The sequence below is a fragment of the Gavia stellata genome, chromosome 6, assembly GCF_030936135.1.
Source record: "Gavia stellata isolate bGavSte3 chromosome 6, bGavSte3.hap2, whole genome shotgun sequence".
Classification (NCBI taxonomy): Eukaryota; Metazoa; Chordata; class Aves; order Gaviiformes; family Gaviidae; genus Gavia; species Gavia stellata.
The window spans coordinates 60869212-60891529 of NC_082599.1; the positions used below are offsets into that span (position 1 = coordinate 60869212).

Below are 22318 nucleotides of genomic sequence, written 5' to 3' on the forward strand. Positions count from 1 at the left end.
TGCTGTACTTTCTTCTACTCTGCTTCTGCCATTCTGAGCAGCAATTCACCAGGCTGTCTTGCAGAAGAATTCTCCCCTACTGTAAGGCAAAACATACTGAATTCCAGGAAGGCTACTGTAACTTAGACAAAGCGAGTAGGAGGGCATTAATCAAGAGCAGGCTGACAAGCATCAGCCTTCACTATGAAGGAACAACTGGCTGTTCAAAACCCCAGCATATGGAAATCCATCAGAGGATTGGGTAACTGATTGTGATAAGGGTTTTCTTTGCATGATCAGATTAAATATAGCTTTATCTCCTTTCCCTTTTTGTTAATCAAGCCACACACAGCTTGGGATTTGAACAAACAGCATTCTGAAACTGAAACTTGCGCCTTCCTAATGTAAGGATTCATGGCAATTCACAGAGCAGATCTCTTCCTCTCTATACGCAGAAATGAAACTGGAGAATGGCCATGTCCTTCCAGACCCAAGCAGTCTCACCCAGCCTCTGCAAAGACATGATAATTTAGATTTCATGGTGTGTACAGAGCTTGCCCAGGCATTCAGGAACGGTGCAGAAAGCAATGCTGCAAAGGGTCAGGTAACAGCACAGTGGCTTCATATAAACCAGCTGTTCATGGCACAGCAACTCCAGCACCAACATTAACATGACATCAGTCTGTGGCCTCTGACAGCACGAACAGCCATAAAGGAACTGGCTTCAGTGCAGAGCAGCCTCCAAAGAAGTTAAAAGAAAACAAGCTGACTTGTGAGCTCTGTGGGATTCTGGGCACAGGTATCAGACAGGTCACACGTACCAGAAAAAGGTTTCTCCTCCTCACTGCTGCATGGTTTCACACGACCTACCAGGTGTCCAGGCAGGAAAAGAAGGGGAGCCCTTCATAGCCTGTAATTAGGACCCCTCCGCTGACAAATGCACTGCAGCGATGTGCGGCAATTCCTGCGACACCTCCATACCTCAAGCTGCGCAGCACTACTAGCTGAAGTTCCCAAAATGCCTGGCAACCGAGGCAAGATGCTACAGCATTTCAGTGCCCTGGGCTAGGGTGGCTCAGAAATCCCTGCTCTGCACTAAAAAAAGGGAGTTTTACAGCTTAAGCACAGCAAAACAAAGCCAAATTGCTTAACAAGGCTCTGTACCAGTCTGACTAAGTGGATTACATTCTTGTTTGCACAGGGCTTGATGCATCAAGGGCTGAGTGTGCGGACTGCAATACTCGATCCTCTGATCCTCGTCCATTTCCAACGCAGGCTGTAAGCAAAAAGCCTTTTGGAGCACGGGTAGTTTGCAGCAGCTTCCCTTGCCTACCACAAAAGAGAGGACACAAGTCTGACCACTACAGTTAATGCTACTTTCTGAAAAGGCTTTAACCTATATCATACACTCTTATTCATGTTCTACTTTTCAGAATCCCGTTCCCTCAACGCATATAGTGTCATGTACAAGAGGACAGATAAACTTGGTGGGGTAGCCTCCAGCTCTGCAGTGCCTGGGCCATACCCAGGCATCACCATAATCAACAGTTTCGAAGTACAACATTGTTTGAAGTAGAAACCAAGTAATAACCTCGATTGCAAAGAGACATTTCCCTCTGCTGTTAGTAATCTCTTCCAGGACCAAAAAAGCTAGCACTTAATGCAGTATCAAATCCCAGACCAGTATTTACTGTCATCTTGACTGTCCCACAGACACAGCACAGACAAACTCACTCCTCAAGGAGCACTGGCTGTGCTAGAGTTGCTGCTTACCTTAGTCCTTGACCCTTCAGGGAAAGGAAGTAGCCCTGAAGAAGTCTCAAGTCTTAAAGATGTACTACAGTTCACAGAAAAAATTTTGTTTTCTAGAGGATGCATGTGTGGGAGAGACTGACACCAGGCCAGGCTCCTTGGAGCCTACCTGGGAACTGTTATTACACAAAATTGGTCCTGTGCTGAAGCATAAACTGCAGGCTTTCTTCCACCTGGAACTATAATCAGAAACAATGCCATATGCTCACGCAGCTGTCAGTAACAGCAAGTGAGGGGAACTCCCTTGTTCTTCTGCACTGCATGCATTTATTTTTTTTTAATTCTGTAAGAAGGGAACACCAAGGCTAATCAGCAGCACTTAGGTAATACTTCAATGGAGTTTAGGATACTTAGGAAAGCATCGTAATGCACCAGGAAGGGAAAAGCAGACATGCATAATGCATTTAACAAATTCCAAAAGATGGTATGACCTGTTCCCCTTAAAAGGCATCAATCACATTAATTTCACTTTTCAGGTAGAGAGCTTTCTCTCTCTACAGAGAGATAACAGACCCAATGACGTAGCCATCCCGGTGAGCTTCACAGAAAGTCAATGTGATGTTGATAGTGCACACAGCAGGGGAGAGGATACTGGAGTTAAGGGAAGTTCGCTTTCCAGTATGACTTTGGGCAAAGTTCAGAGGCAACAGTATCCTCATTTTGCTGGGAAGTGATCAAGTACATCAATTATGGGGTGCAGATGCCAAGGTGTGCGGCACAGCCAAGGACTCGCAGGAAATGCGGCCAGACGACACTAGTGTAAGGATGGATCAAATCCTCATTCCCTTTACTACTCATAACCCAAACCCATAACCTACTTGGGGTAATGCTGCCTGCTCTTGCGGCTCACAGTTGTCAAGAAACTAAGGTAGCAATACTACAACCAGTGTATTCCTCTTCCTTATTCAGCTCTGACTTAAGCACTACTGCTTGAGAACAAAATTCAGGTCTCCGAGCACAACTCTGAAGTAACTGTGTACCAGGCTGCCTCCACCTGCAGAGGCAAGGAAGAGAAAGACGGCAGGAGCAGACACACCTTGGACACTCCCCTGGGCCTTGTGCCTTTGATGCCACGAGGGCTCCCAGCAGGCTGGAGAGGTTGTTTTCAACCCAGAGCGGTGTCAGCTCCTGCTAGGAGAAAGAAGTCTACCAAAACAGTACAGCATTAGCAATGATAATGTTAGTAAGTTAGCACCTGCAAGAAGAGAGGCGAGAAGCTCTTAGGCTCAACTTTGATGCTTACCATCCCATGAAGAATGGAGCTTCAGCCCTGACTGTAGTCCCCACCAACAATAAGGGACTTCTCACCCTCCCTTCTACATGTTCCATATTTATCTGTGTCCTCCTGTTGGTTAGACATCATCTGTTTTGGAATAAATTCCTGCAAGCCTGCAACTAACTGATAAGCAGGAGCAATTTAGTTCCCTGCAGTATTAAGCAAGGTATTTGCTTAGGGACAGAAGCTGACCTATGTTTAAGAACTGATTTTAAAAGTCTGTGCCTACTTCTTTGAAGAACTAAGTTGATCTCAACTTGCAGACAGGACAGAGCTTGCTACTTGGATTATGTCTACTTTCTAAAGCTGAAAAAAGTCACCTCTAATGTAAGCTGGTCCTCTGCCAAGCCTGATCTCAGTCCTGTTGCCTACGCACAGACATTTATCACAGATCACGACCTTTGAAGGCTCTACAGAAAAGCTGCAAACAGAAATGGCAAGTGATGGGAAGATAATGCACTTGCTAAGAGTCTTGCAGGTGAAATATTGCCTAAGCTTAACACGTATCTGTACATTTAAGCCCAGTAGATAAAAAGCCCTCTACCATGAAAAGAGGAGACTGACAACGCCAGGGCCTAAAGTGAACGATTCCACTGCTTTAACACAAAGCAGCATTTGAGATCCGATCCTGAGTAGTTGCTTAGCGCTTCCCAGTTTTTGGTGATCAACAACAGGAGCTGACTAGCATTCAAGCACATGCCAGCACTCCGTGGAGATTTGATACCATCGCCTTCATTCATAATCTGCTGGTGAGCTTTGTTCACTAGCTTCAGATAAATAGTTAATTAAGAGAAAGGCTTCATGCAGTCTTACACACCTCTGCAAGAATAATTTGCTAGTCCCACTTTGCTGGGTAGGTTGTTAACAGTCAGTCCCCTATTAAAGCAGCAGGGAAGCACATCCCTTCAACAGGGACGCAAAGTGCCGTAGGAAATTACGTAGGGATTACGCACCCCCTTGCAGGCCTTTTTGGGTCCTTGGACTATACCTTAACAGCCACCTCCGGGGCACGGGTCTACCCTTGCTACACAGAAGACTGCATCTCCCCAGAAGAAAAATGGTTGGGTCGTAGTTTTAGAATTGCACACCCTCAAAAAAGTTGAAAACTAATGCAACAAGGAAACACCGAAGGAAGACTGATGATCCTGGTCTTTTGCAAGACAGAAAACAGTGCTGCTAGGAGAGAAGCACTACCCGTAAAATGAAATACGTATCAAAACTGCTTCAGTGACACTCAAGTCGAACACACCGCAGCATCACAGCCCTGAGAAGAGGCAGGCAGTGCTTCTGAAGTATATAAACCTGCCACCCCAACATGGCCCATAAATTTATGAACATATCTAAACTGGGACACTCAAGGTCAAAATCCACTTTGAAACACACATACTGCCAAGTGGAGCACAGAGTAGATGCAATCATCCTTTGTACCTGCAGTAACTGCCACAGGAATAAAGTTCATCAGAAGGTCTCAGTCTGCTTCCCCAAAGAAGAATCAGTACCAAACTTTCCTCTCTGCAAAAGGAAAGGAGACGGTAACACACAGATCCGATACCAGAATCCAAGCATTACCACCCTCTAGAGATGCTCTTTCTGCCACACTCCCATGACTCCAAAACATACGTGGGAAGACTTAAGATATACATGGGTCAATATGGACTAGTAAAGAGAGGTAAATTAGATAAACTTGCTATTTTAGCATCACCCTCTCTACAGAGGGGCACAAAGCAAGAACAGACAGGTCTAGAGCACATTTAGTTAGCAAGTCACTGCATCTTATCTCAGGTAGGACCACATAATTCGTCCACACTTTAGAAAACTCCCATTCTTACCCTCAGCAATGAATACAGTGATATAGTCACATGAATAGGTATACAGACATATAACAGAAGAGAGACCGTCTCAAAACACTGCTCCCCCCAGTAACCATACCAACAAATAAGACAAATCTGTTTGGCAGAGGGATCTAGTTCTCTCTTTTTGGTAATATCGTTTAACTTAAAACACAGCTGCATTGGAGTCAAATAACCAAGCTCAAGATAGTCACAAAAAATAAAGGATGTATTTTTCTCCAAAGATCAAAACCATAACTAACGTAAGACATTCATATCAGAGAAGTTCAGTGTCCAGAAAAAAATTTTCTGCCATATAAAAAAAGATACTGCAATTGCTTTACTGCTCAAGAATTTCCTTGCTCAAACTGCTTAATTCTTCTCTCACAAAGTTTTGTCAGTAACTTGTTTTCAACTACAATGTACAAACAATTATTCTTCACCACCCTCATCTTATCTAAAGCTCTTCTTTTGTTCTGGAAAGTTTTGTCGCATGCTCCTCTATAAATTTGCTCAAATGCTCTAAATCTCTGTCTCCGCCTTCAAATTTAATAGGGTTGTTCTTCTTGTCCCTCGGAGCAAAGTAGATAGTGGGGAATCCCTCCACTTTGTAGCGGTCACTCGTCACATCATTGGCAGTAGCATCCATCTTGGCTATGACTAGATTTTTCTCATTCTTGTATTTTTTGCCTAGCTCTGTATACACTGGTTCTAGTTTCTTGCAGTGTCCGCACCATGGGGCATAGAACTCTATGAGGACATCATTCTTTGGATCCATTACTATGGTATCAAAAGTTTTACCCACTACCACTTTCACAGGCCCTTTGTTATTTTTTGGCACTGGCTGGGACTTGACAATAGGCTTCAGTTTTCCTAGAAGGAAGCAAAACACACACTATTGTTAGAATTGAGTAAGTGCAATCCTTATGATAACCCCCAAGAAGAAAGGGCAGAAGTACAACCTCGTGCCAGGGAAAAAGCATTGCACCAGTAAATGAACTCATCTCTGCATGAAATCGAGGCTAGGTTGCTGCTGACATTTTAGCACAATAACCTTTTGAAATATGGGTAACGATTTGTTTCACAATTCCCTAGAACCTTCCTCCCTCCTTTTATGGCTGTCCATCCACAATGGATGAGACAGTAATTTATTATACTAGTCCCAAATACAAATGATCAACTCGCACTTCAAAGCTGCAAGAACATTTTAGGCTTGCCCACCATGCTCAGTGTTAGAATATAGCTAGATGACACACCAGGGTCCAAGCAAAGTTAATGAACCGAGATTAAAAAACCCAAAAACCAAGAAACATCCAAAAGCTTTAAGCCACAGAGCACTGTGAGGTTGCACGTACTACTTCATTGTAGCCACAGCCTCAGGGAAAAAAAAAGCAAACGGCTTATTTTTAACCCTATTTTTAGAAACTGTACCTTTTTTGAATGCCAGTACAAATTGCCTGAGTACATCCGAGTCAAACTCTTCCGGCTCCATGGCATATTTCTTGCCACCTTCATCCAGAATGGCGACATTGACATCCTCTCCACTCTCAAGCAGGCCTAAATCTTTTATTTCAGAAGAATAATCTTCCTCATCAGAAACAGCAAACACATATTCAGGGAAGTCTTTGGCCACTTCCAGGACTTTGCCTCTCCAGTACTGGGTAGCTGAAATAACAGAATACAACAAGATTAGTAATTTCTAGTTACTGCTTGCTTCCTCCCAAAGTGGAGAATGGTAATCTTAGCTAACTTACCAACACGATAGTCGAAACTAAAGTCTACAGAATAATAGACAACCACTAGAGGACGCTTCGCATATCTTTTAGCATCATTGGAAGGCTTGCGATGACCAACTAGAGGCAAAGCATGTTTTAGCACGTGCTCTTTAATCTCTGATCCATCTGCAGTGTCCTGCTTAAGAAAATTGGGAAAAAAGTTCAGACAAATGGATTTAAATGGCATTTCTGTTACACACTACTGGAAACTAATATCGATGCGTGCATGAATGAGAAGGAGGGGCATGTTATAAACAATGCTGTCACCTTATTCTTCAAATCCTTGAGCACTAAAGATAATTTAGTATTCTACCCTTAACCTGAATATTGTAATAGTAAATTATTATTTAAATACGTAACCTCTGGGTTTACTTTATAAAGCTTTCTCAAACAAAGCAATACAATTTCAGGGGACAAACAGGTTGCCTCAAATATCTAGTGGAGTACTTCCAACAGCAAGATGCCAACTGCTCATCAAACACAGAGAACCTTCAATTTGCGCACCAGATTTCTAGCTTTTGACCAGCTACTCACTTTTAGATCCAAAACATGCATCTTGGGCTCGTGCTTTGACTGAAATTTTTCTGGCTGCATGACAACCAGTTTTCCTGGAGATGCTTTCAACAGTTTTGCAATCTCATTGCTGAAGGTGTGGTGGAACTTGTAATCTTCTCTTAAACCATTAGCTGAAAAATTAAGGTTAGGGAGAAGGAAAAGTGATCAAGAAGTGAACTGAGAGCCTCCGACTGAAGCCTTGAGACTGCACTGCAAGTGAACTCTCTTCACATTTTCACTGGGACACGGAACAACGCAGAGTCTTGGAGAACAGCTCTCCTCCAAGGGTGAGAAGCATGTGAAAATGCATACAATTCGAGTAGCACTATGTGAATGCTGTTCAACAACCCATTGACTTGATGAGTTACTCTACATATTCAAAAACCTTGAACAGCTTCCAAAACATAAACAAATAGCTATTTCACTGTGTATCAGTCTCCTACCTCTTGGCTTCCCCCCAAATAACAGAAAGTAGAGCTGGAAAGAAACTCACAAGGTCACCTAGTGACCTATTTGCTTGGGGCAGCCTGTGAAACACTTCTGTATCTTGCCATACTGGAGCAACCAAATCAGCTCCTAATCCCACTATAAATGACGGCAGCCCCAGAAGCAGGCATAGCCAGGGGAGAAGAATTGCCCATACTGCTCTCAAGGCTCTGGCAGAAAGCGAGTGGCTGCGAGTAGTTTGATCATGTGAGACACAGGGATCTGTCACAGGGACTGAGCGCTTCAAGTGCTTAGCCTCTTCTGCGTGGTAGCAAACATTGTTAACGGGACCGTCAATGTGTCATGTCAAAGGGGTTTTTAAGAATAAACATTGCCAGGAATGGTCTAGCTAAACTGATCCAGAGGTGGATGATGATTCTTTCTCCAGGCCCCCCACCCCAGACAAGTTTGGCAGAGCCCAGCCTCTGGAACTGTCAGATATGAAACAAGCAACAGCAGATGGCAAAGCTAGCAAGGCTTTAAGCCAAGAAGTTGTGATTTGTTCCTCAGCTAGGCATTTTCCCTCCTTTCCAGTTTGCATGTTTTTAGGGATGCAGTACCAAGAGGAGGCATCTCCTGTGACTGGCTGATACTTTAGTTAGGGCCTCAAAATCTGGTGTGAGCTTTTTTCTTGAGTACAAGTGGAAGATCACCCTTCAATCTCCTTCCTTTTATTCCCCTCCAACCTCCCGCACTGAACTAAGAGCAGAAGTAAAGGGTCTTTTCATGCCCAAAGTCCTGAACAGAATCTCAACAAAACATACATTAATATTTTAAAACATTCTTTACCTGCTTCCTGATAGAGCTGATAGGCTTCGTCATTCTCTCCACTAAAGACACCAACGATGATGACATCATCCCCATCCCTCAGAAATTCCTGTACCTGCTTGGTAGCCTGAATCTGTTTGGATGGAGGACCAGCCTGTTCAATCATGTAGTCGACAATACCTGTGAGACAAATCCACCCCCAAAAAGTCGCTTAGAACATTTATTGAACTGAAAGGTTCAGACATTCCCTCTACGACACTGTTTAATACCACATTTCCCATGGACACCCTTCCTTCTGTGCAGCCCTGCCACAATAACTAAAAGACCAAATCAGCAAGACCTCAGTCCAAGTTTTTAAAGCTGCAGTTCCAGATATTCTCTTTCAGATTAGTTTCAGAAGAGGTGACCAAGCATGAGTTCCATGGACATCAGCTGACCTTTCAAGTAACCCTCCTTTCTTAAATTCTAGACTCTTTGCTGTCTCCTGACCCTGCTATGAGCCAAAGTTCTACTTGCATAGTCTTTAAATCTTCCCTCTTATTAAAACCTAATGTTGAGCACTTTGCCAGTCCTTATGGTGCATTCCAGTGCAATTAAAGGCTGCCCATTTACTCACACTGCCACTGCTTCACCACGTGTTTTTAACTTACTTTATATTACAAGGAGCTGACAGTACCACCACAAGATGTTATGAACTTTAGAGACAAATTTATACTGCTGGCCTACGTAGGTATGAGAGCACAGTTTTTCAGGTTCCCCCAACTACCATTGCTACGACATTAACAAGTCTGCAAGTCCTATAAACACATCAAAACATTTGTGGTCAATGCCTCAGAAAACAAGAAAAAGCAGAATTTGCAGTACCGTATTTTTCCCGTGGACCACTGTAGTCATAAGGTTTGCCCTTGCGGAAGATTTTCAGAGTTGGGTAGCCAGTAACATCAAACTTCTTGGCAAGCTCAGTTTCAGCGGTGGCATCGACTTTAGCCAGAGGAATAGGAGGTGTGCGCTTGCTGAGCTCCTGGGCAGCCTTCTCGTATTCTGGAGCAAGCCTTTTGCAGTGTCCACACCTAGTGAAGGAGAGAGGAGGCCAGTTTTTACAAGCCATGAGTCCTGCTGGGTACCTTCTACCTCTGAATTGGAAGAGTTGAGTCTTCCAGAATGGAGAAAGCAGAAATGGGGTTACTCAATCTACAGAGGACACTTCGGTCTAGGAAGACTTGTCTCTCCAACCTGCAGCTAGCCTCTATGTCTGGCCCCACATTACTATAGGTAGTTTCATTTTTAGAGGCCATTTTCAAACAAATGACCAACTCCCTTTGGTTTTCAGTATCTCTCAATGTGTTCCCAAATTAGCAAATAAAGGAGAATCTTCAGTGAAGTTTTGCAGACCACCCCTTGCCGAACAACAGATCCAGTCTAGTCTTCACGTGATTTGTGATGCGATCCTAGGTCCAGATTAGAACTAAGGTACACCAGAGCTACACGCACCTGCACAAGGCAAACCTCTTTAGAAGAGGCCTAACAACCAAAACCAGGCTCACTAAGCATTTGCAGGCCAGCTGTGCTAGGGAAGTACAGCTGACTGCCTTCTTCCTTACCATGGAGCATAGAACTCCACCAGGATTATGTCAGCACCATTCACGACGTCATCAAAATTATCCTGGGTCAGTACCAGGGTAGCTTCTGGTGGAGGGGTCCAATTGGGGTCAGAAACCTCCTTGACTTTGGCCACAATTGCTGAAATACAGTTCAATAGCCCAATTAGCAAGTTTGCATTACCATACCAGCAGCATATCGAATGCAAGAGTTGATATCAAGAATTTAAAATCAGAGTGGCAAGCATCATCTTGGACCAAAGCTACATTCAAGCTTACATGAGAACACTTTCTTAATCAAGCTCCTTCTTGCTTTACTTCATTGTTGGTATTGCCAAGAAGGTCTTCTCTTCACCCCATAGAGCGTCTTACTTATGCAGAGCATAGATCTGTACTTTGCAGCACTGTAGCACATGAACTCCATCTCAAAACAGACAGAAAAGGTAGTCCTTCCCCTCCGACTGAAGTCAGGCACATTCATTAAGCAAGAAACATATACAGTCAATATACAGACCAGATGTTTCTTATTAGCTGATCCTTCAGCAAGCACGAGGCTACCTCCTCTTCTAGTCAAGTCATACTTCTAGAAACCTTCCATCAGTAATAGCACTACCCACTACCTGCAAATTTGTCCTCTAGCATGCAGCCAATTGAGAAGACAGGCAAAATCTCAGCCTTCGTAATATTATTCTGCTCAAGATAAAGTAACTTGAGATCAAAGTCCTTCAAAACATTCACATTAAGAAGAAAGACCCTATACTTCTTTGCTTTCTTACAGAGAACTGCAAAGGACTCGTGCTTACCATCTTCCGTCCGAGAACCGTCATAGTCAACAGGTTGGCCTTTCTTCAGGATTTTGATGGTTGGGTAGCCACTGACGTCAAAACGACTTGCTAGTGAAGTGGCTGCAGTAGCATCTACTTTGGCAACTGGAATTGGAGGGTCATTTTCCTTCAGAGTTTTGGCTATCTTTTCATATTCAGGAGCAAACTGCTTGCAATGCCCACACCTGTCAGGGGAAGACACAAGTGGATACATAATTGTATGCCAGACCCGCAGGGGTATTTTGCTATTCTGCATTTCCAGGATGCCTTCTGACAGATGTTCACAATATCAACATAAGAATGTTTATCTTGCTATGTTTTCAGATCATGGAAAAATAGAAAGTAACTGTAGCTAATGTGCTGTTTGTTCAAATCCCAACTTTTTTTTTCATTCAAAAGGCAACACATTTCCATATATGTCTTATGAAGCCAATGTAAAAAAATGTAACAATTTCTTTTCAAAGAAAATCGCAAACCTTGTACCATGCTTCTCCTTCCTCCCTGGCCCCCCAAATATGGTCTCATTCAGACTTCAGCTTCTCCCTAATCTAGGATCATCTTCTCTACCCAGCACCCTAAACTGAACTAAAGGGAAAAATGAACCAGTAGTTAAGTTGGCCTCATGAAATCTCACACCCACCACGGTACTGCAGCACCTGCTCTCTCTGGCCACACCAGAACTCTTTGGGAAGAGCAGAGGCTCCTGCTGCAAAAGCTGGCATGACAGAGGATACCAGCATAAGAAAAGCTGAATATAGCTTGACGAGCTGAAGACAAAACCAGGAAAATGAAGGGAAAAAAAAGGGAAAGTCGTGTCTAGCAGGCAGCATGTACTCCTTAGCCTCTTAACTGGCAGGAGGGGAGTAGAAAAAAGAAAAGAGGTGTTTAGTCTGGGATGACCACACATCCTTCTGCATGGATAAATTAAGCTTCACGTTCAGCTTTCACGCAGGCAAACTACAGCTGCAGAAATAGTACCTACAGCCAAGCAGGGATGGGATTCTCTGTAATGAGAGTGGCGTTAGTTAAAATGCAACTCCATCTCAAGCAAGATCATATTCTCCCCTCTATTCAAAGACTACAAAAGGACAAACAAGTAAGTCGTCTTTATATCACTAAGCCACAAAGGAAGAGAAGTTCTGGCTGCAACACTAACTCAGCAACTTGACTGCAAATATATTCTACTCTTGTTTTTCCCCACTAACCATCCCTATTATTTTTGTCCATAAGAATGCAAGATACATTCCGGCCTAAGTTCTTTGTCTCGGTTGTATGCAGGTAAATCCATTGCAGCTCCCCTGAGTACACTGATGTTACTCTGTGTACCCTGGTATGCCAGCAGAATTATCACCATTAGGTAGATGTATGAGGCACTGTTTAAACTTGTAATGCAAACAAGCTACGTCCTTACTCACACCACACCCTTCTAGCAAGGGCAGAGATTTGATCTTGAGAAGGAAAACCTTCTAGCAATTCCCCCACTACGGAAGCCTCCTCCATCTAGATGAGCAAGTGCACAAGTTCTCACTGGGCCAGCACAAGGACACGGTAGCAGGCTGCGAGACCACAGTGCATAACTTTTCTGGGTCTCACTGGGACTGTCTCTGTTCCCGACAGGCACAGAGCAGGGATGGAACCAGGGCTGTGCTTCCCTTGGCATGGGATCCCTCACCATGACCCACATCCGTGGAGAAAGAGCAGGCTGTTGTCTGTTGCATGGACCAGGGGCAGGGAAAAGGGTACCTCCACACCACCAGAACCATCCCTTACCCTGGACTATAGCAGAGTCCAGCGCTTCTCCTGAAGGCAAGCTACTCCTACATCATCTTTAAAATTGCAACCCAAGCTCACTTTTTAGGAGCCTGTCCTGTCAGAGAAGCCCCCTACAGTCACCCCATCCTGCACCTACGGAGGTACCACAGGCTGTAAACCCACCATGGCGCATAGAACTCCAGCAGCACAGTGTCCTTGTCTGCAGTAAAGGTGTCGAAGTTTGCATCATTCAAGACTAATACACCATTTTCTTCTTTAACTTCAGAATCATCATCATCGTCATCTTCGTCATCTTCATCATCATCATCACCGTCAGCTTCTTTTGCAAGAGATTCTGGAAAAGTAAAAGTAAAAATGCAATACAGATTAGATTGTGTCAAGTTTAACATTAAAATAACACTACCAGGTTAAAGATGGATTAAGTATATCCTGTGGTTAAAAAAAGTATCAACACAGGTTAGCTCCTGCTCCACATACAGTGACAGCTACCTCAGTTTGCTAAGAGCTCTGATGTTTGACCAGTCCCATTTCATTTCTGTCCACGTTACGCCCACTAACACAACCAGTATTTCAGTAAAGCATCAACATGTATTTTGCTCTTCAGGGCAAACTAACAAAATGGACACAACAAAGATTAATGCTTACAGACCTATGTGACAATTGCTACCAAGGTCTGTCGCTTATCTTGTTAAAATGCGGGAAGCAAGGCACCAGACATGTTTCCTTGGGCAAGAAGGGTACACAGATGATACCTGAATTCAAACAGAAGCCCTCCATCATGCAGGAAAACAGCTGTCCTTCAAGCGCAGCAGCTTATGGTTGGAAAAATTAGGCACCTTGGACCAAAAAAGCAGATGTTATCTGTCCCCAACGCTTCCCTTGTACCGTTACTCACTACACCTGTAACACCACAACTGCTATGCTCTGCCTGCCTGAAGGTCTAATAAACAGACAGACTTGCTATAAATTCAAATGTTATCATTTCACTACTACCAAGGTGGTTTAGAGGCAGCACTTCAAAATCATGCTTCTGTTCCTGACTGCTCAATCCCACCCCAATATATCTGGCTTTCAGTTACAGCGATGTTTCAGGTCTGCAATTCATGGAAGAGGCATCACTCTGCTCTGGATCAACACCAGGCTGCACAGTGAGCGTAAAATCAAATAAGTCACTGTCATAGGAGTCCCCTGAAAACCCACTCCTATGCACTTGGCAGATGCAAGGTACTCCGCTAAAATAAACGGAGTGAAAACTTCTTTCAAAAGAACTTTTGGGGAGGCCTTTGATTTAAGGAGGCCAAAACTGCTGGTCCAGAACAGGCCTTTCAAGGAGAAAGCAGATTTGCTAAATCACCAAAGCAAAGTTAGCACATGAAATCTGAAGCCAGGACATTTCAACTGGCTCAGTCTTTGCTGGCTTGGAATTTGAGATGGTTTCTTTAATATTTGATCTTTCACATGTTCCTTTAAACTTCTTTTTTTTAAACTGCTATCATTCGAGGCAAGCAGACCTTCCTGAATGACTTTAAAGGAATTTCAGTTACAGAACAAGTAATGAAAATACCTCATCCCAAATGAAAACTGTGCAATAATGAAGCTAAGGCCCTTTCAACCACCAGGAGTTCCAGGATTAAAAAAAGAAAGAAGATTAAGGTTTCTTGTTCAAAACTATTCTCTACTTAACTTTAATTGGCTTTTGACTAAGCTGACAGCAGTTATTGCAGTAGAACAGCAAATCATGTACATGTAAATTACTTATTCAGGACAAGAACGCTGAAAATACTCTGATTTCAGCTGGAATTTCAAAGTTAAGAATGATAAATATGTAGTATCCAGGTATGAAAAAGTGGTAAAACCAAACCCCACTTTTCTCAGACTAGTGGCAGACCACAGGAACAAGGTCACTGTGAACACAATTATGCCATTAAATTGCAATAGCTGTTTTTCTTTTAGAAGAAGGTATTAAAAAATAAGCCTATATGCTCTCAGAAATTAATATGCACCCCTGGAGAAAATGCCTTACTTTTAATTAGAACCCAACTTTATACACCACCAAAATATTAAAGCTTCTGATGAGGGGGAGAGATCACAGGAGATCATTTATCACATAACAGTAGTCACCTGGATTAAGTTTCTTTAACAACTACTACTGTTTCATCAAGCAGCTAGAAGCACTATTTGCAAGCGGACAATGCCTCCTGTGTTGCTGCCTCTGAATGCTTGCAGTGAAAGGGCTGAACTGTCTGACACCCTTGAAGTGAATCCACAGCAGTCACATACCTACAGGACTGCACTGGTGAAAAAGCTAGTTTTCAGGAGGTTTCAGCAGTCAAAACTTCTGCTTACGTGCGCGCCCAGCAGTTTTGAGGGCTATGTTTCACCGCAGGGTGTTCATGGTTGGTCTGTGCCTGAATTCCCAGCGAGTTGCGCAATGCCTCTTGCTTTCCCAAGCAAATCACTTCAGACTTGATTTTTCCTGACACAAAGGAATTTGAGCAAAATTAGCCGGCCAGTTCTGCTCAGGCATCCCTGCAACTAACCACCAGGGTGCGACTCTCATTCCTGCTTACTATGCTAACTACCCACCCCCAAAAGAGAAAAAGACCACCGCAGCTACTGTGGCACAGGCTCACAGTTTAGAAAGCCAAGAACAAAGCATCACTTAAAAAAACCATGCTGCACAAGAGGAAAATGTTACCACTAGATCTAACATCTATCATTGAGATCATTTTGTATTTTTCACTGCAAGTGTCCGTATAACCTGCCAACATAAAACTTCCTGCACAGCGATACATTGCCATGGGTATTACAGACACCCACTTCCTCCTCCTCGGAGAGGGAGGCAGGATGGTAATACATAACAGCAGGACTCCAGCTTTTCCCAACTGGCTTAAGGAAAGCATGCATTTCCAAAAAAAAAAGTTAACCCCACCTGTAGACGGGTCCTTAAGAGTGCAAACTCACCCTGCGTAGTCTCCAGCTTCACAGACACCTAGGGTTATCACAGCTACCTCTAACGTCCCCGTTAGCGCTGGGACTGAAAGACCTGCTTCAAGGACCTGACCAAGTATTGGAGAAGTAAGCGGGACTTTTTAACTTTCCTCTGCATTAATGATTTACAATTTGAAGAGAACAGATACAGAATGAGTCTAACTGCGACACATGAAACGGCAGAAGTAGCTAATAAATATTTGCATAAGACAGCTCATGAAAATAAAACAGCTGCACCTAAACTGAAGTGTCTGTTTCTTAAAGCTACTTGCAAAGCAGGTGGACAAAGCAACAAGTGACAGCTGTGGCTAAAACCTGCCTTCCAGTAAAATACAGAGCACTCCCTTTTACTCCGACAAAGCATTTCCACAAATTTCAACACATTACTACGCAAGTCAAAAACGGTGACGAAGATGGCGCTCATTTTAAGACTTCAGGTACACGATGCTGGCTGGCAGGCTTTCTTCAAGATGACAGCTACTCTAACTGAAATTAATTCTTACAGTAACTTCACTGAACTTCCAGCATGTATTGGAAGTGTGGCCTAGTAACTTTTTTTTTTTTTTAAAGTAAGATGAATCCCGTACGAAGAAGCTGCATCCAGATGTCAATGACTTCAGGATTCTGCCTGAAAGTTTCCCTTTGAGGAGGGCACTGCAGTGTCTGTTCCCCAATTGGATGAGCTCAGTTTTCAGAAACCCAGAAATCAAGTTCATAACCTGTTGCCAGGGCATTCAAAACCCTTTTTATGAAAGCAGTCTTCCTCAGTCTTTTCTGTAGTGGATTCCCCACATGATCTCTCCTTTTCCTTCATCAGGATGCAAAGGGTGTAATGGTCACAATCCAGGTTAACCTTGCTGCGAGCATATTTGCCTCACTGCCCTAGTCAAACTTCACTTCTAAAACCATACAGTGCAACAAGCCCGGTTTCATCTGAATTTTTCATCTCCTGAGCAATCAATTTACGTAAAGTTACTTGCTTGCTGCAAAGTAAATTTATTCCACTTCATACAGATCTGCATTTCAAGGGCAAAAATGAAAATCCCTAACTACATGCATTTTTAAAGCAAAGGCTTGCTAAAACCTAGTTCATGATTTATATACAATTTTAAGATACACAATAGAAATAGGAAAATTATTCAAGTTGTGCAATGGATTAGTGTTCAACTTGCACACAAGAGGAAATACTTTCATCACTGTGCATCTTGGATGCTGAGAACTCATATAACAAGAAGAACAGCAGACATGGGAAATACCGATGAGAGCCTGGCCCACGAGAAGCCGAGCTACTGCCGTCAGCTACAGGACCCAGCCTTTGCTGTAACGCCGCAGGTGCTACTTCATCATCTGAAGGTAGTGGGGGAAATCGGTGCTAGGCTTTGTCACAGGCTACAAAGCGATGATAACCAAGTGTTCTAGCTAGAAGCAGAGAAACAGACATAATACAGAGTCTTCCTGTGACGCTTTTTTTTTAATTATAAGCTGAAATACATGTATCTCCTTACCACAGATGCTATATCCTATTAAAAAAAAAAAAATATCTCTCTTGATCTTTATCCTACGGATCATACAGTCAGTTACACAGATGAGGTACCTGACATAAATACATTTCTTCAAGTTTCAGTGCCTGTTCACTGAGCAAGAATTTGTAGGAGAGGAGTTCAGGAGGTCATCCATAATCCGGTCTCCCTGAATGCCCTCTAATACTTAACATACAGCAATGTTAGTGTAGGAAGTATGAAAGATGTAGGATTTCACAAAATCCATGTAAAGGACGCTTAAAACCAAACAAGAAGCACCTTCAAATGCCTGCCTCCTACCTACAGGTGCTAAACTTAGCAAGCCAGAGCAGCTTTGTTTCGGTTAATTTGGTAAAGGAGAAGACATACGTCAGTGAAATTCAAAGACAATGGGAAGAACCACCAAGAAACTAGCAGCACGCAGCATTCCTTCTGGGAAAAAAATAAGCCATCGGTTTGAAACACAGGGAACGCACAGATCCCCTGAATTAAGGGGTAAGGAAAAGAGCGCTCTATCGGATAACAAAACTGCAAATTCACTGGTAACTCAGAAATCAGTGACCGCCAACATGGCTAATCACTGGCTTTTAACTCCCTGTTTAGAAGAGGCAAGGCGGAGCTGCCGCCCAGCGAAGGGGAAGCTGTGACAAGCGGCCTCTCCGAGACACCAGTGCCTTCACTGAATCACTAAAGTTGGAAAAGACCTGTAAGAACATCAAGTCCAACCATCACCCCAACACCACCATGCCCACTAAACCATGTCCCGCAGTGCCTCATCCACACGTTCCTTGAACACCTCCAGGGATGGGGACTCCACCACCTCCCCTGGACGGCTTATTCCAGTGTCTCACCACTCCCTCAGGAAAGACATTTTTCCTAATATCCAGCCTGAACCTCCCCTGGCGCAACTTGAGGCCATTTCCTCTTGTCCTGTCGCTTTTTACTTGGGAGAAGAGACCAACACCCACCTCACCACAACCCCCTTTCAGGTAGTTGTAGAGAGCGATGAGGTCTCCCCTCAGCCTCCTCTTCTCCAGACTGAACACCCCCAGCTCCCTCAGCCGCTCCTCAGCAGACTTGTGCTCCAGACCCCTCACCAGCTTCGTCGCCCTTCTCTGGACACGCTCCAGCACCTCAATGTCCCTCTTGGAGTGAGGGGCCCAAAACTGAACACAGCATTCGAGGTGCGGCCTCACCAGCGCCGAGTACAGAGGCCTGCGGGGAGCGGCCAGCCGCGGCCCGCCAGCCCTGCCCCTCGCAGGGCCCGGGCTCCCCGCAGCGCTGAGGCCGCGCACCCGCGTCTCACGGGGAGTGGGGCCAGGCCGCGCACCGGCGGCTGAGGCACCCACGCGGCCAAGGGTCGCCGCCGCCCGCCCCTTCCCCACCTCAGCCCCCCCGCGCTCACCTCCGTCGTCGTCGTCCTCCTCCTCGGCCGCCGCGCCCCGCGCCAGGAGGGTGAGCTGGGCCAGCCCCAGCAGCAGCACCAGCACCCACAGCCCGCTCGGCCTCATCCCGCCGCCGCTCCGCTCCCCGCTCCGCTCCCCGCTCCGCTCCGGCCCGCCGCGCTCCCCTGATTGGCTGTCGCCCTGTGAGGCGGGCGGCGCGGCCGCCAATCGCCTGGCGCGCCCCTCCGCCGCGGCCCCGCCGCGCCTGACGAGGGGCTGGAGCGCGGCGTTCGCAGCGCCCCCGGCTGAGCCGCTGCGCCGCGGCGGGAGACGAGCGCGACCGACCGAAGTAGCGAGCGGGCGCGTCTCCGTGCGTAGAACTAGACTGCTGCTCTGAGGTGCCTCTCCCCCATTGGCTGCCGGCGGGCCGCCAACCGCCGGCTGCCACGCGGTTCAGGCGCAGCCGCCCTGGGAGCGGAGGGAGGCGGGGAGGCGGGAGGGAGGCGGGGCTCCCGCCCCCGCCCCCAGGGGCGAGAAGCCACATCGCCCTTCGCGATTGGCGGGCTGCCGCGAGGGGGCCGGCGGAAGGCGGGGCGAGGGGCGGGGCGGTGTCAGCGGGCAGACGGCAGCCTGTGAGGGCGCGCCGCGTGCGCGGGGCGGGGCGGGGCTTCGGTCTGGCGTTGGCGGGGGGGCGGGGCCGCCTTCCCTGAGGCGGGCGGTGAGGGGCCGCGGAGCCGCCGCCGCCACCACCCGCCGTCGGTGGGGCTACCGCTGGCGGAGGCCCCAGAGTCGCTCTTATTATTTAAGAATTGCCGCTTACCTGAAGCGATCGAGCCCGGGGGCTTTCGGGGGGCTCGGGCATAGCCAGTCCGTCCGTAAGGCCGTGATGAACGGCTGTAAGCAGAGGTGTTACAGGCCCCGGGCGGGGTAAGAGCGCGCAGGCGCCTCTCCGAGTGTCTTGTGCTTCACTTCCAAAAAGCTCTGGTGAAATTGGGGTGGTTTATCTAGGATTTAAGAGAGCAGTAACTCGCCGAGTCAGGTTTTTCCAAGTGTATTGGCCTCCTGCTCGTCAACAAACCCACAACCATCCGCAGGCCTTGGGGTGGTTGATTCTTCCCCTTTCCCCTTCCCAACATAGCCATGGCACTTTTTGTTTTTTGAGGTAATAATTGCATTTCTCTCTTTTGCTTACTGATAGTGACTGCAGAGAGATACGTCAGCGTAATTTCTTGCAGAGATCGCTCAAGTGGTTGTTTGGCGACCGTCAAAGATCTAACAAGACAGTGCTAAAAACTGGGCTTTTGGTGCTCAAATTGCCAGTTCGGCCACGTACTTGGGCACATCACAGCTGTTCGTTGTTCGTGAAACAAATTATTTTGCTTTTAACAAGCTTTCTGACCCTTGAATAGAGAGTTTGTAAGCATAAAGCACTGTTAAATCCAGTGCACGGTATTCATGCTCTAAAATGGTAGCAGGAGCTTGTGATAAGCAAATATCTTCATTAACCTTGAAGTGCAAGCTTAAAAGATGAAAACCATGATTTTAGGGGACTGACAACACATTGTGTTGCTCTCAAAGACTATTGATGCATCTAGGTTGCCATTTAGCATTTGTCAGTGGTCTGGAAAAAGGTATTAAAAACCTGCCTTGTTCTACATTGCTAAGTTACAGAATGGAAGTCACTGCCTTCCCTCAACTCAGCTGCCAAACAAGCTGCTTTCAAAATACCGTGGCTGATAGAGTAGCAATTTATCCACTTACCTGTGTACCACTGTGGTCTTCTGTGAGACCTAGTCCAAACCAGCTTAAAACTGTCTCAATCTTGCCTGGTTTTGGTACCAGTATTAAAAAAAACACACCAGAACTTGTTTTGATGATTCGTTTGATTAACACAGTAATACGATGATAGCGCATAATCAGATGGGACATGGGAAAAATTAAAGGGTATGAAAGGTTTTTATTTAGAGTCTGTTCATTATTTGGTTAACACAACCCTTGATTTTAATATTGTGTAGGTGTGTGAAATATTTACTGCCTTCCTCATCAGAGCTTGTAAGAGAAATAGTGGCTATTGTAATCCATTTTATTCTGACTTAGTTTGGAGATGGAACTGCCAGGGTAGATAGAGTTCTGTCAGGTGCATTGCTACACGATTGACATTGTCTAGGCCATTGGAAAACAACTTAAAAAACCTTGCAGAAAAAACAGGCATGTAAAATGGGGAAGTGGCATCAGTACGGCTTCTGCCTGTTAGAATGTGAAATAGAGGATTAAATCGTTTTTCTTTTGTGATGGCTAAGTTTTATGGTTATTGTGTTTTATGTTAACCAACTTGAAAAATGAGATCAGTAGATTTGCTAGGCGGTCAAAGGTCTCACGCACCAACATCCAGCTAGATAGTGAAGCAGAAGTGCAAGTTGTACAAATACAGTTTTTGGGTTTTGTCTTTTTTTTCTTTTTTTTATTTGTTTGAACTGCAGGAGGAAAGCCTGCAAGACAGAACCCCCGTAATCCCTGTTCAGCCAAGGACAGCCTAATCGTCTGACTGAGAGATTTGCTAAATTGTAAGTTAATTGTGTGGGTAGTTGGAGTATTGGTAGCCCAGATCTTAGACACATCCCACTAGGCAAACAGGACCTTGGCCAAGGACCGTAGTCTGATCTGTCTTCCTAGTTTGAGGTACCCCAGGATAGCACAGCAAGTCATAAATAGCGCACCAAACAAGTGTAATTCATCATAGACCAGCTGGAGTGTAAGCTCAGTGCAACTGTGAGACACACTGGTCGCTGGAAAGAGTGTGCTAGCTGTGCAGCTTTTCCAAGAGGTTGCTTCCTGCTCTCTAAAGGCTTGCTTACCTGGGAGGGTGACCATAGGAAGCTGAAAATCCTCTGAACCAAGTACTGCTGGTAAGAGCACAGCTGCCTTTTGCCAAGTACTCATTCTTTACATGAGTTAGTAACAGGAAAACCCTCGTCTTTACCAGGAGGATCTCTAGGGAAAAGGTAGGCGGAACAGAGACTAGAACAGATAACTAAGTGTAGGGTCACCTGTAGGTTAGATGCATGGAAAAGTGAATAGCACAGGTCCCTTGCAGCGTGTCTGATGTGAGAAATACTGACAAGTCACTTCTGCCCCATAGATACTGGAGAGCAAACAAGCACTGAAAGTGTCAGACCTTAGAGAGCATCTATGGAGCAGTTTCTGGGTAAAAGGCACTTCTGCCTGATAACATCTGCTATGCTGCAGAGAAATCCAGGTGTTGGCACGCTTTGCTTATTTGAAAATAGATTACGTTTTGCGCATGCTGTGTTTTCATATCCTTATAAGCTGTTAGCGTCACCGTTGGCAGACTTGCATCCTCAGGTACAAGCGGACGATCATACTCCTTAAATACGCTTTTCCTCAAGAACATTCAGCAAGTGTCTTTCCTGCTGGTTTAAGCTATCAATGGCTACCTTAAAGTCTTCACAGGTTGCACCTGTGTTTTCTAGCACCATTAAGTGGTGGACTGTGGAAATACCTCTTTGTACCATACTATAATTTTCTCCTTCAAAAGGTGGCATGTACATCTTCTGTACGTCATTCTGCAGATTCTGTGGGGTACAGTCATTGATCTCAGCAGAGGCGTATTCAGCAGTAAATGTCGAAGAAGAAAAAGCCAGCGTTCTCTCGCAAAAATCATGAAAACTGCAAGGTATGCCAGACTAAGCTACATTAGTCTAACTTCTGCTATTAAATTGTATTACA

General features: G+C 45.2%; 1 protein-coding gene across 3 annotated transcripts; it reads right to left on the bottom strand.

The window, feature by feature from the left end:
* Nucleotides 1-4657: 4657 nt before the first annotated feature.
* Nucleotides 4658-18697, bottom strand: PDIA4 (protein disulfide isomerase family A member 4). Of its 3 annotated transcripts, XM_059818753.1 has the most exons (12): nt 18592-18697; nt 12838-13009; nt 10882-11087; nt 10082-10220; nt 9791-9793; nt 9714-9724; nt 9428-9550; nt 8502-8660; nt 7206-7357; nt 6651-6807; nt 6328-6561; nt 4658-5769 (listed from the first exon to the last, which is right to left on the bottom strand). In XM_059818753.1, exons 1-12 carry the CDS (start codon nt 18695-18697, stop codon nt 5354-5356), a joined length of 1878 nt encoding a protein of 625 aa, XP_059674736.1. In that variant the 3' UTR covers nt 4658-5353. The 3 variants fall into 3 exon arrangements, with proteins under 3 accessions (XP_059674736.1, XP_059674735.1, XP_059674734.1); XM_059818752.1 differs by lacking the exons at nt 9714-9724; nt 9791-9793 and having other exon boundaries at nt 9345-9550; XM_059818751.1 differs by lacking the exons at nt 9714-9724; nt 9791-9793 and having other exon boundaries at nt 6651-6810; nt 9345-9550.
* Nucleotides 18698-22318: the final 3621 nt, after the last annotated feature.

Coding starts and splice junctions, on each gene's coding strand:
- PDIA4 (XM_059818751.1), bottom strand. CDS start 18,697: ATGAGGCCGAGCGGGCTGTGGGTGCTGGTGCTGCTGCTGGGGCTGGCC. Junction 13,010..18,591: donor GGAGGACGACGACGACGGAG/GTGAGCGCGGGG, acceptor TTACTTTTCCAG/AATCTCTTGCAAAAGAAGCT. Junction 5,770..6,327: donor TGTACTGGCATTCAAAAAAG/GTACAGTTTCTA, acceptor GCTTCCTTCTAG/GAAAACTGAAGCCTATTGTC.